Source organism: Hyposmocoma kahamanoa, unplaced genomic scaffold, assembly GCF_003589595.1.
Source record: "Hyposmocoma kahamanoa isolate Upper Pololo Valley unplaced genomic scaffold, ASM358959v1 94, whole genome shotgun sequence".
In the NCBI taxonomy this organism is placed as follows: domain Eukaryota; kingdom Metazoa; phylum Arthropoda; class Insecta; order Lepidoptera; family Cosmopterigidae; genus Hyposmocoma; species Hyposmocoma kahamanoa.
In genome coordinates, this window is record NW_020654878.1 from 8197713 (window position 1) to 8214179 (window position 16467).

A 16467-nucleotide genomic window follows, 5' to 3' on the forward strand; every position below is an offset into this window, starting at 1 on the left:
ATTACTATACTATGGCAACGGTACTAAACCGACGAGTGCGGAGTGATTTTAAACTAAAAGAGAACCGAGATAGTTATTAAATTTAAAACAACTAATCTCCGGATATTTCACGTAAAACATGTTTGGTTATTAATTAAAGAAAATACTAGGGCACGGAGTCTTACACACGAACATTAACCCACATAGAACGTGATGTCATTGTTGCGCATGCTCATCCTATACGACTAGCAATGAAGAGCACGTGATTTTGTGAAAGGCATTTTTATTAATCCTAGAAAGCTTTAGTAACGCGTAGTCTGCATATCTTACTAAATTATGTATATACTGTATTGACGATTATTTACAAGTGAAACTAGTTACGTGGTCTTTAGGTATTTCTTGTCTTGTTCTTCTTTAATTTTTTCTATACTAGACAAACTTTATGGTCGGAGTGCAACGCCATCTTATCAACTTTGTTTATGTCGTTCCTAAGTATCACTCATGTTCAGATGTCGGGACAAGGGCAAATTACAGTGAAGCATCAGAATTATTTTGGAAGGCGCACTAAAAATTGTTCTAATAGCGTTAGTATGCACGTTTAATAACTCCTAAATAGTAAAACCCTGCATAAATAGATGTACGTACGCACAAAAGTTGTCAATACAGTTGTCTTTTTATTAAAATTTGAATCATTGACTTACAATTATATCGACGTCGGGTCCGCGCTAAAAAGTGTCCGAACTTATAGGGCGTTAAAATCGTATACAGAGCGTCATTCACGCTTTAGTTTTCGTTTGTTCGACTGACAGCGAAGCAAGCAAAATTAGACAGTACTGCAATGACATTACAATTTAAATTCAACGTTTTAGCTTTTTCATATTCCGTTACATGTCACTACGTTTAAATAGGTTGACTTGGGACATTTTTTTCGTGGTTTTTGTATTAGACCCGTCGTCCATTTATTTGTAAGTCAATGATTTGAATAAACTATTTTTTATTGTGCGAAGTAGTTTTATCGCTTTTGAGGGCACGGAAGGAGCCTTCGTATCATTCCCTTCCTGTACTTCTGACGTATTCTGGGCAGCAATTGACGAGTACCTTACGCCAATTGGCAAATCCTTTCATCACTAGTTCCATGCGTGGAACTATTAGGTTACAATTGTTCCTTGTGGAACTGAGTATATAGAACTAATGGAAAGAAACCACGATAATAAGCATTATAGTGTATGTCAATAGCTTTACCGCTGACCTATTGAACAATACATTATTGAAATTAAATGCATTTTGATCTCGAATACTAAATGAATTTAATTTCTTATTTTTGGAAAACCACAAGTGGATGATCACTATTGCAAATTGTAACCAAAAAGTAAATTCCATGAAATTGTTCGGAGAAATTAATTAGTCAGAAGCCCGTTAGTCATTTCGTAACTGACACAGATAACAACTTTTCGATTATTTGCAACACCACAACGGCAGGATGTAATTTTGCATAAAAACTCGAATAAAAACCAATAAAACTGCTGCATCTGTTGCGAAAAACACGAGTTGCATGCCCAACTAGAATGTCGTTGAGTGAAAAAAAAAAATCGTGTTGTCGCCGTATCGTTTACATAACGTGTCCCAAGCACAGCGAACCACAGATTACTCGATCTGCTCACATAACTGCCGATTGTTCCGTTCAAGTCAATTTCTACAACCAATTATAATTTATGAGTCATCGTTTTGGAGCATAATTTTCCTTAAATTATATTTTATTAATTTCCTTATGAAAAAACTTGGAGGCATAATATTAACTGTTCAATTAATTTCTCTATTCAATTAAATTTTATTTTTTCAATTTTTGAATTAAATTTGTCAAGTCAAATCAAGGGGATTTGAGGAATGTAACAACGATGACTTTTAAATTCAAAACCTGGGTTTGTTTACTCAATTGATAATTTTAAAATTGTCCGCATTAAAATATTTGTATTTTTCAAATAAGTCACTTGTTTTATTAAAATTCGTGATTACTATACATTAAACTATGTAACTCTAGACAAGAGACAAGCGAGTTTTTCAGGGTTACATCTTTCAGGGTAATATTGCACAGTGAGTCGAATAGCGCAGCGGTGGTGGTCGAACTTTCATCGCGCGCGCAGCCTTCGATGCTCCCGCGCAGCTGTCCACTGCCAGTACACTCTCTGGCGCACCACCGGCAACACGCGCCCCATAAATAATAAATATTTCCCAGATAATAATGACTGTTTCAGTTTTAAACTGAATTGGATTTGTGACTTTTGTGCCCTATGATAGTGAACTAGTGGTACTATAGCTTGTGTGTGAGGAGTTATGGGTTCAAATATAATAACGAGGTAATTATTACTATCTAATAAATCGTTACCGATATGCCAATTTTTATTAAACGAAATTTCTTTAAAAAATTGTAATATTGGCATTATGACGTTGATGTCTTTTGTAGCGCTCAAATATCCGTAGCAGCTACGATAGACAAGCTACGTAGCGCTTGCGCAAATACGCAATTCGTAGCATAATTTTCGCAAAATTTCTCAACAGAGAAACAATACCAAATAAAACATTATCAAAACAAATAATTTGTGCACATTCCGTCAATCAAATTATTTTATTTATAAATGCGGGAATGCAAGATCTACTAGTAAATAAGTATACGACTAAGAATAAATATAAACGGACAGTTCATTCCAGTATACGAGTATATGTATACATTACAAAATGGGTTATACGATGAGGTCAATGTTATACTACATCCGAGTTACAATGGGGTTGAGTTACACAGAACATTAGTAGTACTACTATTCTAGTAGTTATACTTTTTCTTTTTTTTAAACTTTATTACCAGAGTCTTATTTATATGAATGTCTTGACTCCGTCAATCTATCTGAACGTTCGAGAAAATAGTGTCATATTTGTTTATACCGTGTCATGTGCTCGTGGTATAGCGGTGCATAGTAAATTCTGACAAAATCTGGTTTTATCCCAACACCGTTATGGTTGTCACCAAGCAACATGTTATAAACACATTATGTTAAGAGGATTGTGGAACCTCGGTATCAGAAAAAAGTATTCGCAGTCTCGTCAATGCTCTTACCCAAATGTACACTACAGTACATACAAAATGCATTCACGTAAGGCAATGCTGGCAGTGCGAAATGTACGATGCGTTGATGCGTATATTTTAATCAAGAAACGAGTGTATATCCAAACTGCCACTTTAGGACAAGTTTTGGTACGCTTTAAACAAAGATTGTTTTAAAAAATAAAATTTGATATAAGCGATTTAGATCCGGAAAAAACAAAGTTGATTGATGTCACTTTTCTTATTTTAAAACATAAATGGTTACAGACAAGAAAACTGACGCCATAAAATTAAGTGCATTTATGCACTTATTCCTATGAATCAAAAATAAATTTCTAAAAACTATTATGTATTTCATTTGTTTATTTTGCACAACTTACACTTAGAGTACTTACTAAACATATAAGTCTTAGTGATATAAAGGTTGAGTTGATCACCGGTCAAAATTAAAGTACTGAATTTGGACCACAGAGCTTCGGACTGTGACCGTCTCCAAATAGTAACATGCGGATGTTAGAAATTTTGATTTTGTGTTTAAAATTAAGTATATATACTTAGTAATTGTTATATAAAAAAACATATTTTAGAAAATCATTGCAATATGCTAGGTATAAAAACGTGCTCGCTTTTTATATGGTGAAAGGTGGCTCCACAATCCTCTTAATTAAAGACGTGAAAGTATGTTTACTAAAATATTTAAAATGAGTTTATTACTGCAGAAATTTCATTTATAAAATTTTTGGTTTCCATTGCGCCTCTTCTGTGACCGATTTGAATATTAGAAACGTTTATATGATAAAATATGGTTTTTAGTTAAACACAATATTATAAAGACCATATACCGTATTACCATGTTTTAATTTAAGTACTTTAATAACTTATACTTTATTAATAACAGTAAAGGTTTTTTTGAAAGAGTTCTTCCACGGAAATACTGCCAACATGCCTATTTTTGCCGCTAAACAGTAATGTTGGTCATACTACTGTTTAGCGGTAAAAATAGTCATTTATTCCGTCCCGGTTCTGAAGGGCTAAGGAGCTGGTGAAACTACAGGCACATAGGACTCATCAACATTGTCTCAGGGTGACAGGTGCAGTGGTGATGCCTCTCAGGTCTTTGCAATTTAAAGTTCTGAGTTGCGCTGCAACTTTTATGATTAAGCATGTCACTTACCACCAGACACACGACTTGTTCATCACGTCACTTGATATCATAAAAAAAATATTAACCTTGAAATCCATCTATTTGATATGAATCATTCGCGTTTGCTTTCGATAACTCGTTTAAATGTTCATCAGACATTGACTATAGAATAACCATTGAAGATTAGACTTTATACACTTAGGTATTTAATCACTTTGTAGCAGTAGAGCTCCTTGTGAAATAGTTTGTCCAGGGAAGTACTACCACCTTATCTATTTCTGCCACCAAGCAGTAATGTCGGCATTACTGTGTTCCGGTTTTGAAGGGTAAAGGTGCTGGTGAAATTACGGGCACGTAGGACTTGTCAACTTATATCTCAGGGTGAAGGGCGCAGTGGCAGTGCCCCCTCAGATTTTTGCGATTTAAAGCTCTGAGTGGCACTGCAACTGTTATGGACAGGCGTGTAGCTTCCCATCAGGCGCATCACTTGTTCGTCACGTCGCTTGATATTATAACAAAAAGTATAGCAATCACAAAACAAAATATAATAACAACAATAATAAAAGTGTGGGATGTGGCCTGTAGTGGCATAACCCCAATCGTTTTATCATCCACAAACGGGTTGATTCCAGTCGGTTGGTTTTCTGTGGTGTGTCGCTTCCAGCTCAAATTTAGAAGGCCGTCTTTCTCGATACGGCACGTATTGTTCGCCGGTTCTTGAACCTGAGTCCCTGACCCTGGCCGACTCTGCCATTGCCGGGGAATACCGCCTCTCCCATTTAAAAATTCAAATTGAGAGGCGAGAATCTAAATAGATATCCGTAATGATAATAATCTTATTTCTTTCTTTACAGAGTTATGCTATAAATAAAAGTGGGTAATATTATGGACTTATCGTTTAATGTACCTTTGTAAGAGACTGGAGTCCATTAGGATTTAACCTGTGTGACGGATCTCCAGGCACTCACTCGACCGCATATCACATTGTATTGTCCTTAATATAAACAATAGCGTTATCTTATAATAAATTATAGAGAGCGGGTCTTATATAAGATTATTATAAATAATTGCTATAAAAATAAATATAAAAATCTTATACACACATCAAAAGGGATCAAGCACGTTTTTGCCAGTTATTGAAAATCAGGTATTTGAATTTTTTTTAACACCGATGGTTTTTTGGTAAATTTCATATTTCAAAAAATAAAAAAAAATTTATAAATTTATTTTATTTAACTTTAATAGGGTAATCAACTATTTAAAAAAATACCTAGGTCCGTAGACACTTCAGACGAGTGTGTAAAAATATTATAAATATTTAAAAACTTCAGTCTTCCAATTAATTACGACAATACTATTTACGAACATAGTGTAATATAACTGACCAAATATTGACCTTCCGAATTTCGGTAGTCTTGTAGGTATATTTTACCTTGTTTGCTTTTACTTTAAACAAATTAAGTTTTGAAAATGTTTACTGACAAGTTTGGTGTTTGAACTATGCAATAAAGATCGTAAAATGGTATTTTTGTAGGTAATATTATGTATACAATTGATATAATAGCAGGAATACATGCATAGATAACTTTCGTAATAATAAATTAAATATCATTATTCAGCGTTTGCGGTTGCAACAAAAGCGAGAGTAGAGCGCGCAAAAGATTTTGATCGATTGACTCGAGTTATTACAGGTCACAGAGATCGTAATCTGTCATTTAGTCGGTCAGTCAAATAAACCGCGCAGCCTTCGCCGCCATGACCGCATCTACAACAGTTGTAAGGAATTATGGGTTCTTTTATAGTATACTACACTTTTATTGGAATGTTACGCTTATTCCTAAGAATTAAGACATAAAGAATGTGTTATATTAGTTACGAAATATTATCAGTCCGAAACAATTTGTCGTATTGTTTTATAATATACGTCCTAAACATGGCATTTATTTACTTTGATGACTACGATGGCCCAACACGGTTTGCGCTGTGGATGCTGGATGTGGAGGTCCCGGGTTCGATTCCCGGTAGGACCAATTTGGGAAATATACTTACTTTTCTAAATTGGTTCTGGTCTGTATATTCTGGTACTCATAGCACAGAGAATTCTCTAGTTTAAGACCAGGCAATTGGTGTGGCTGTATAATTAATTGAAGAAAAACTAATTTTAGCGTGTTTTACGTAAATCATACACCGTAAGTTCGCTTCATTACACCGTGTTCAAACTTACCGTAACAGATTTCGGAAACCTCTTTTCAGGTACGAGGTTTCGATGCCGTACAAACTAATTCTATCAACCGCTTATCGTCTTCGGAGAACTAGACAACAGCTGGAATCTCATTTTTATTTTGTTGACATTTATGAGCAAAAAGCACGATGCATTTTGATTTCTATTTCATGGAGTAACTTAATCGCTTATGGGCCATCAAAATATGTTATATGTAAACTTAACTGTGTATACCGAAAATAGCAAACTTGACGGAGTGTACCGTCAAGTTCGCTTCATTACGCTGTATTCAAACTTACCGTAGCAGATTTCGGAAACCCTCGTTTCAGGTACGACCAATAATCGTCATGCCTCTCGTAATGCGTACAGACGTTCTCCACAAACATTAAATTGAATCTAACATTGAAATAGCAGTCCATGACAATATTTCAAAGGGGCAAGCATGCAAGTAATAAAAATTATGAAATTGTATAAATAAAATTTACAATATTAAGCATCGTTGTATATTAAACACATTCCAATACATTACAAAACTCAAGGTTAGTGCAGTTTGAAGCTATCGTTACGACATGTTCGACTATGAGAAAATAATTTACTTATTTGCTTAAAACAAGTGTTGCCAAATTCCGTATGCATAAACGTGTAATTGCGAAAAAAAGACGACTGTAACAAAAATTAATTACGAATCAGACTCAGTGTATGTAAATTAAGTGCACGAACATAATATTGCATTTAGTATTGCGGAAGCGAATATAAAATATAACCAGCAGATTTAAATCATTAAAAATATATAAAGGTAGATTAAACGATCGGTTTTTTTACGTTACACACAAGGACGATCTATACCTTTCTAAATACCAGCTTGCCACTTTAAACTCCTACTTCCCCGTTGGAAGCGAAGCGACAAAACCTTGAGCATAAACAGAAGCTTTCCAGTTTATCGGAATTTCACGGGATTCATTTCTCACTAATTACGAGGGTCGATGCGTACAAAGTGATTCTATCAACCGCTTATTGTCTTCGGAGAACTAGACAATGGCTGGAATCTCATCTTTATTTTGTTGACATACGAGCAAGAAGCACGATGCATTTCGATTTCTATTTCCTGGAGGAACCTAATCAACCCAGTAAGGCTAGCTTGACAGGGCGCGACTTGCGCGAGAGTGACATAAAGCGTGGGATTTCTTTGCGAGAACAGCAGTATCTCGCGCTTTATGTCGCTCTCGCGCAAGTCGCGCCCTGTTGTGGTAGCCCTACCGAGCTTTCAAAATATAATGTAAACTTACGTATTTTGTATCTGGGAGTCTCGCATTCTCCATCCGCCATCCTTTCGAAACAATTACTGTCAAATAAGTAATACTCGAACAAATCATACGACAATGTCAAGCATGAAGCTTCATTCACATAATGCGTCTTACTGTCAAGTAATTGTTTAGGACAAATGTCGGACGGAGAACGGGAATATACCTCCTGTTTAGGATAAATGTTTTGTTGTATATTTTATTTCTGCTTTGAACATTTTATTTAAACATTTTAGTATTCTTTTTGGGCTCATCTCTTGAGTTTTTTGAAGTGAAAGTGATAAGGCACTATTCAATTTTATTTTATTTATTTATTACATATTGCTTACAGTCAACTCAAACGCAATAGTAAGACTTATAAGCATACTCCATTTTCCACCACTTTAATACCTATTCATACACATCAGGCGCATCGAGTTATTTAAAATAAATGGAATCAAATAAAGTCCAATATGAAGCAACACCAAAACCATACATCTTCAGTAGTCTTTGGTAATGTAGGTTACATTTCAATGCACTTGATATTTATAGTACCAATCTCTTAACAACAGTTACGAGATGGTCGTATCATTACGCGCGCGTAATCATGCTTTGCAAAAAGTTGGTAACCTTTACCAGAATGTGGGTCACCTCGTAAAATTCATGAGCCTACTTATTTTACGATGTTTTTAACTATGTACAGAACTAAATACCAGTTTCATTAATATCACTATTAATGAAACTGGTATTTAGTTTTACATCGAATAAGATATATAAGCTTCAAATAAAATTAGAGATTAAAAAAACAAAGAAATTTTCAAGAAAAGTAGATTTTTCTTTGTGAATTCTCATTCATAAAAGGGTATCTTATAGGCCAGTATTTGGTGAAACTCAAAGATTATTCATTTACATGTAAAATGCTATCTTACGATTGTCGCGTCAATGATTTGAAGACATACTAAAGATTGCTTAATGGAGCAAACATAGAACATAATTAATTCATAATTACAAAACTAGAAATTATCAATATTATTTGTTGATTTACCGTGAAGCTGAATATTTGCATGTTACTTTTATACATCGATAACATAGCTAAATAAATAGACTCTCAGACTAATAATTCGAGCTGCCTTGCATTTTCAGTAGCTTAAAAATGTTAATTGATCAAAAAGTATTATCCAATTTTGAAAGTGGCAGACTAAACGTCATATATATATATATATATATATATGTCCTTGTTGAAAATTTTAATTTGTAAAATCGGGGAAATCTTTTTCTTCGATGATAACAATAATTTTATAATATAAACAGCAGTAGAGCTCCTTGTGAAAGAGTTCGTCCAAGGCAGTGCTGCCACCTTACTTATTTCTGCCGCCGAGCAGTAATGGGAGCATTGTTGCGTTCCGGCTTAAAGGATAACGGTGCTGGTGAAATTACAGGTATATGGGATTTGTCAACTTTTGTCACAGGGTGACGGGTGCAGTGGCAGTACCCCTAAGATCTTTGCAATTTAAAGCTCTGAGTGGCACTGCAACTGCTATGGACAGGCGTGTAGCTTACTATCAGGCGAACGGCTAGTTGAAATGAGAAAAAAAATTCAAACATTTAAAAATAAAAATGCACGGTGGCTCGAATTGTGTGTCTGGGAGAGCAAATATGCCAAAAACTTAAAATTTACCAACAACCATAGAGTACTATCGACCGCGATAAGCGTAAACCACTTCATACGTAGAGCGACAGGTGAATAGTGACGTAATCGTCCGAGAACGCAGCGCGCATCATTCTTGCACAACTTACTAATCTTACGATCGGTAATGTAACTGTCTGTGCATTTCAAATTTCATAGTAATGGTAGTGTAAGTAATAACACCGAAAGTATTAACCTGTATAATTTCACGCTCGTGTTAATAATAAGGGAACTTACACGTCTTGATTCAAGGGAATCAAATAATTTTAAGAACCTGAGGTACGTTTAAATTGTTTCGTCATCTATGCCTGTAATTTTTTTACTTTTTTGACGAAGTTTTTGTTATTTTTTTATGTACATACATATATGTAGCCTATTTTCCTACACATATTTTTACTAACATAGTGTAATCCAACTGCCCAAATATTGATCTTCCAAATTTCGATAGTCTTGTAGATATATTTGATCTCATTTGCATTTACTAATCGTAATATTTTTGTTAATATGGATATATTAACAGGAATACATGACCAATTAACTTTCACAATAATAATTTAACTATTATATTAATTTAACGTGGCTTTGAAATACACAGCTAACGAAGTTTTTTAAAACTTAGGAAATGAAACTATTTTTCCGGATTCAAATCGCGTATATTTGTTTCAAACAATCCGACGTTTCGGGCCCTTTACAGGTCCCATGGTCACGGTTGACTGAGGTCTTCAACCAGTAATGTCTAATATTGATGCAAACCACCCTATTTTTTCACTATAGTTACAATAGTTATTAATTAAATACCTTATTTTTAATTTTACAAAGAAAACATTCCAATTTACGCTATATTAAGTTTTACAAATTATTTTATCGAATGAATTTTTATTAAGTTCAATTTATTATTAATTATTAATAGAAATTAGAATAAGCTAAAACATATGAATTAGTACTGCAGTCTTATGTCTGTTTGGGATTTTTCATTAGAGGAAATACTTTTTTTTAAACTTTTTTTACTTTTTTTAAAACTGTAAACCAAATTTCTCTACCATGGATTTCTAACTGCTATTTTGAAGGGCGTAATTATTGCTGCCTTCGTGTTATGCTTGAAAACTCTACGTAGTGAAATCAGGCGATGGCATATCGCTATCTTGGTACTATTTACGACAATCGTTAACATAACGATAGATGCGCAGGAGCCGCCGGCGGTAAGCGGTCACCAGGCCAATCGCAATTAATGTTACTCAAGTAACCGAAAAAACAAAACAATAAACAATTTGCCTTTTTAGTTTATTATTTTCACGAATTGCAAATCTTGAAAGACATTTGAAGGTCACTTGTCATTACTGCGTAATATACCTTGGAGAATCTTTTTGCGTAACTACTCGCAATCCTTTGAAATCGTTGAAACGCTTTGAAATCCTTTCTCAATTAAAATATAATAATTAGTACTGCAGTCTTATGTCTGCTTGGGATTTTACATCAGACGAAATACTGGACCCCAAACTAATGGTACGAAGAAACCATCATCCCTGTTGAAATTAGGATTTTATTTAATTTCAGTGGCCTCTCACAGCATCCTGTGTAGTTAAATTGGTAGTAAAAGTAGTCCGTTATCCACCCAGGACGCCGCAAGAGGTTATTGCAATTTAAAAAAATTCCTAATTTCAACTGGGAAGACGATTCGCCGTACCACCAGATCGAGATGCTTTCTTAAGTTATATATAAATGTATTAATATAATAAACAAAATTTATTTGGAACACAGTACACTTAATATCTTACCGCAAACACCAATAAGTTCATTCTCATATGATAACATAGTTACTAGACTGCAGGACTACAGGAAAGAAATAACTTTTTTGTGACTTTGTTAGTCAATATGTTTCTGAGTGTAGATTTCTCAATATATTTTTCTTATTAACTAAACGCCCAGTATTCATAAGCATATTAATCAGTTTGTGTAATTATTACGTAAGTCTTTTCTTAACAACCCTGTTTTAGTTTATATTCCGACTTTCTGGTAAGTAACATCTTGTTTGTTAAGAGCTGCAAATTAATTTCAACAGATTAGATGGAAGATAAGTAAAGTAAAAAATTGGCGAAGTGATAACTTGTCAAGATAATCATGTTACATTTTGTTACGATGCTTCTTCAAGCGAGCGATTTATATGTAATCATATTAAATAAGACTAATTTGTTCCGTAAGACTTACTTGTTTTGCAACGGCCCACTTTACAAGCTTTTTATAATTTTTTAATTCTGAAGCTCGGGATAATGTCCTTGGCAATGCCAAAATATCTGTTATATTAGCAAGAGCTTCGAATCGTATGTGTAATAGTATTTGTGTGTTTATACATAGAAGAAGTTTTGGTGGTTTTTGTTGTTTTGTATTTAAGGTTTTTATGCTAACGGCACACTATTATAAATGCAAATCGGAGCTCTCGCTAATGTCACTATATTATCCCAATCATTTGGTGACCCTCTTATTTCAATTCTTTTATCGGTGATCTGATGGATCAACCTGTTCGTTGTTTTGAACTTGGCCCCTTTTTCAAATGCGTATTTTAAACACAATATCAAATGAACAACCCGTACATTCGTTGCAATATATAGATACATATCTATATATTGCAAAAATAATGCATTGTAAAAATAATGAACAAAACATAAATGTGTATTTTAATAACAAACTTGTTACAGCTATCTCTTTTTCACTAACAGTTTTTAGATTTACAGTTAGATGACACTTTAATAGGTAGTTTTATTATTTTATTCATTATAAAAATAAAACAGGAAGTGAAAGGTTGTGCTTCCTGAAGAAACTGTACATTCGTTGTAATATACATATAGAAGTATGCAAAAATAATGAACAAAACAAAAATTTATATTTAATAACATTTCGGATTTGCAATTTTTGTAATAATACGATTATTAGTACATATGAAAACACTAAAAAACACTGGCTTACCACTGAACGCAAGAAAAGAAATTAAACTAAGTAATTTTATTTAAATTATTGCTTGTATTGTTTACAAACTGGACTTCGGTAAAAATCAAGCAAACGCTAATTGTAGTTTTAAGCCAATTATCTTTCCAATTTATCCTTCACTGTTATTTCCCAATTCAACAACTTAACAGCCCATATAATATATTTCGCACACAATGTAGGTTATTGCAACTGTAGGTATATAATGACAGCTCGACAGGTTCTCTGGCGGCTTGACAGGGATAAATTACATCCAGCGCCTTTCACAGTTCTATTGCTTTAATGTATACATATTATATAAAGGTAAAAGATATATATCATATATTATATTACACAGAATAATACTCATACTAATTTTACACGAATATATATTTACAAATAATAATAATATTTACAAATAACTGTTCGTATAGATATAAAAATTGCAACTTCCAAACAAATTGACGAAACTGCAGCGTGGTTACTTGAAATGTTTTTATTTGAAGTTAATTGGGAAAGTTCATTTATTTTACGTGGCCGAGGTACTAATATTTAAGACTTTAATGTATGTCAATGTTTAAATTATATATCCTTACTATTTTAATAAAAGTTCTATGTACTTTTGGCACGTAGTAGCAGTAGAGCTCCTTGTGAAAGAGTTCATCCAAGGAAGTACTGCCACCGTATTTATTTCTGCCGCCAAGCGGTAATGTTAGCATTACTGTAGCGAAACTCACGGAACTACGATTTCGTGTAACTAAGGTAAACGACATATTTTTATTAGGAACTGTATACGTTTTTACAATAAGATTCCGGAGCATATATTAAGATTACGATTGCCTAAGTTTTAAACTTACATTAAAAGTATTTTAATTGAAAAGTCATATTACAAAATTGTAGACTACGTGTTAAATAAAGATGTATGGAAAGACAATATGAGTCTAAATTCCACTCAAATATGATTCAAAATGTATTCTGTAGCATTTAAATTTATTTGAAAAGAGCAATACTTGCAAAGAGTTTCTTGCTCGAAGTCGGCACAGTAAACGATCAGTAGCTTAAAAAAATGACGTTTTCAAGTGTAAAAATTTTACCTACGGAATAAACAATTATTTGACTTTGATTTTGGCTTTGACTGCGTTCCGGTTTTGAAGGATACCGGTGAACTTACAGGCATATGGGACTTGCCAACGTAATGTCTCAGGGCGACTGGCGCAGTGAGAGTGCCCCTTAGATCTTTGCGATTTAAAGCTCTGAGTGGCACTGCAACTGTTACGGACAGGCTTGTAGCTTACTAGGAGGCGCACGACTTGTTCGTACCGTCACTTGATAATATTAAAAAAATCATTAATCAACGCATTGCAGTGAGCACGCGCCTAAATTCTAAAAAGATTTATATACTAGCCAAAGTCCTTTCATATTCTATAAAGAATGTTCGCAATATCGCAAATATTAATTACTGCCGCTGCTTTAGTAGGATTTTTTTTAAAGTCTTGCAAAACTGTGTACTTTTCTGTTCTAAAACTTTGTGATATTATTAGTACACATTTAATATAAAGCTTTATATATCAATGCTATGTGCTGAATGCAGAACCAAGTTTTATTGAAATCTGTTAACGGAATGTGGATGAAATCCAATCAATGGAATTCATCCTTTTGCCACCCTTAGAGGTGGAATATTTTGAATAGAACTACTGAGGTACCCCCTTTCCAACAAAAAAGAATCATGGAAATCGTTTCAAATGTTGGAGTAATCTCCAACACCAAAAAAATACAGTTATTCTTACTAAGGACTGTATATCATATTTTATGGAGAAAAAACGGTTGAATATCGTACTTTAATATTTAATAGACAATAAGAAAAAGAAACAAAGACAATGTAATACAAATAGTAAAGTTGGTGCTGTCGTGCAGAACAGTAAAATTGAGAACCCTTCTCGTTTTTGAAGTCGATTAAAAAATAAATAATTATTTTCACAATTATGTAAAAGCGGGGAATGTGACTTTGTTAACTTAAACACTAACGATGCGGTCTCATGCACGCAGTAATCTGTATATTCGTTAAGTAATTAAAACTGAATCACGAGAAAACTGAAAGTCTTCTTGTGTCTCCAGCTACATGAGTCCTAAAAAATGCTTTCGTTTTCTATTTTTTTTTTATAATACTAAGTGACTGGACGAACAAGTCGTGTGTCTGGTGGTAAGCGACACGCCTGTCAATAAAAATTTCGGTATAACTCAGATGTTCAAATCACAAAGATCTGAGGGGCACCGCCACTGCGCCTGCCACTCTGAGACATAGCTGACAAATCCCATGTGCCTGTAATTTGACAAGCTTCGCTTACCCTTCAGAACCGGAACACGGTAATGTTCACATTACTGCTTGGCGGCAGAAATACGAGTAGGTAAGGTGGCAGTACTTCCCTGGACGAACTCTTTCACAAGGTGCTCTACTGTTACTATTATATAAGTTGTGGTCATGCTTGTCATTATGAGAATGACATTAAATGTTCATTTATAAAGATTCCACCAAAATAGTAGACACGGAATCGGTTTAAGTCGACCAGAAAAATATATATTGCTATTCTAATAAGGATGTAAAAGGCATTCATATCGCTTCGGTTTGGATGATGACGAAACAACATCTTGCCGTTATGCGAAATGATAATTTTTGAGAGGAAACTAGATACATATTTGCTTGGTTTTTTATTTTCGTATTATTCATCAATTATAATACTTTTTAAACATAAATGAATATTTTTTTATAATATCAAAGGACGGCTCGAATAAGTCGTGCGCCTGTTGGTAAGCGACACCCCTACCCACAACATTTACAATCCCACTCAGAGCACTAAACCGTCAAGATCTGAGAAAAAAATTGAAAAAAATTAAACATTAGTAAATTAAATGCGAATTTGATCCATTTTATTGAATAAGAAATCATTCGCAAATTGCGACGAAACACAAAAACAGAAGGTTAATATTTTTATGGTAATTATGTGGTACGAACTGGTTACAGCTATCTTTTTTTCACTAAAAGCTGATTTACCGTTAGTTGATACTGTAATAGGTATTTTTATTATTTTATTCATTATAGATAAATAAAATAGGAAGTGAAATGTCTTCAAGAAAAAGCGATATAGTTTCTGTGAAGCGACTACTAAAGCGATCTAAATCTAAAATGAATAATATACAAATAAAAAAATAAAAAAATTAAAAAACAAATATACGCGATTTAAATCCGGAAAAATAGTTTCATTTCCTATGTGTAACAATCGCGAAAACCTAAGAACTCAATAATATACAATTTAAAATCCAACAGTCGTCTAAATATATTATTTTGAAAATGCAGTACTCTTGATTACGCAAATGCGTCACGCGTCATATCTTTTGGGTCCGCGATTGTACTAACTGTCGCTTCTCTTTGCGGTCAATGCTGCAGGTTCAGCACAGACAAAGAACCCCACCATTAGTTAAAACCTCACATTACCTAAATCTTACCGATCACAAAGGTTCCATCAACCCAAAATGGATTACACCATGAAATCCATAATTGCCTTAGTATAAAGTAGTAATTGTGGCGATATTCATGAAGACTTAATAGATCAATTGCATTTGACTATGCATATTGTAGCCTTGCGAACTGGAGTATTGCAATAATCGTAAAATTATCACATTACACGATTGAGTACACAGCATCGTATTATGTGACGAACTATTTGCACTGAGTGACTAAAATGTTAACAAAATATTTCATAGCAAAACTAAAGAGAAATGTGGACATTCTCTTCTCCAAATCCCGGGAATTCTCGGAACTGATTATATTTCAATGTGCGTATTACAATTGAAATTTTAATACATTCGCGACAAATTATTATTTCCTATTAAGTATTTGCTACGAATTATTGTCTCAAAAAATAGTATTGTACGTGTGTTTCTATAGGTACTTGCCATTTAAAAAATAAACGTGAGACACTTTACATTTTGGAGCGTTTAGAAAATAAACAGTAAAAAAGAAATTTTATACGCACTGATGACGAAATTGGTATGTCCATATTAAGAAAACATTCATGCGAGGAACGGCTGAAAAGTAATCTCTTA

At 33.7% G+C, this 16467-nt stretch overlaps 1 protein-coding gene across 3 annotated transcripts in view; it reads left to right on the forward strand.

The window, feature by feature from the left end:
* Positions 1–2172: 2172 nt before the first annotated feature.
* LOC113237797 (peroxidasin homolog) overlaps positions 2173–16467 on the forward strand; it is a 51910-nt gene continuing 37615 nt past the window's right edge. For all 3 annotated transcript variants that reach the window (XM_026474464.1, XM_026474463.1, XM_026474465.1), the window contains exon 1: positions 2173–2333. In XM_026474464.1, the coding sequence (XP_026330249.1) occupies positions 2311–2333 (23 nt within the window). In that variant the 5' untranslated portion in view covers positions 2173–2310. The remainder of the gene's footprint in view (positions 2334–16467) is intronic.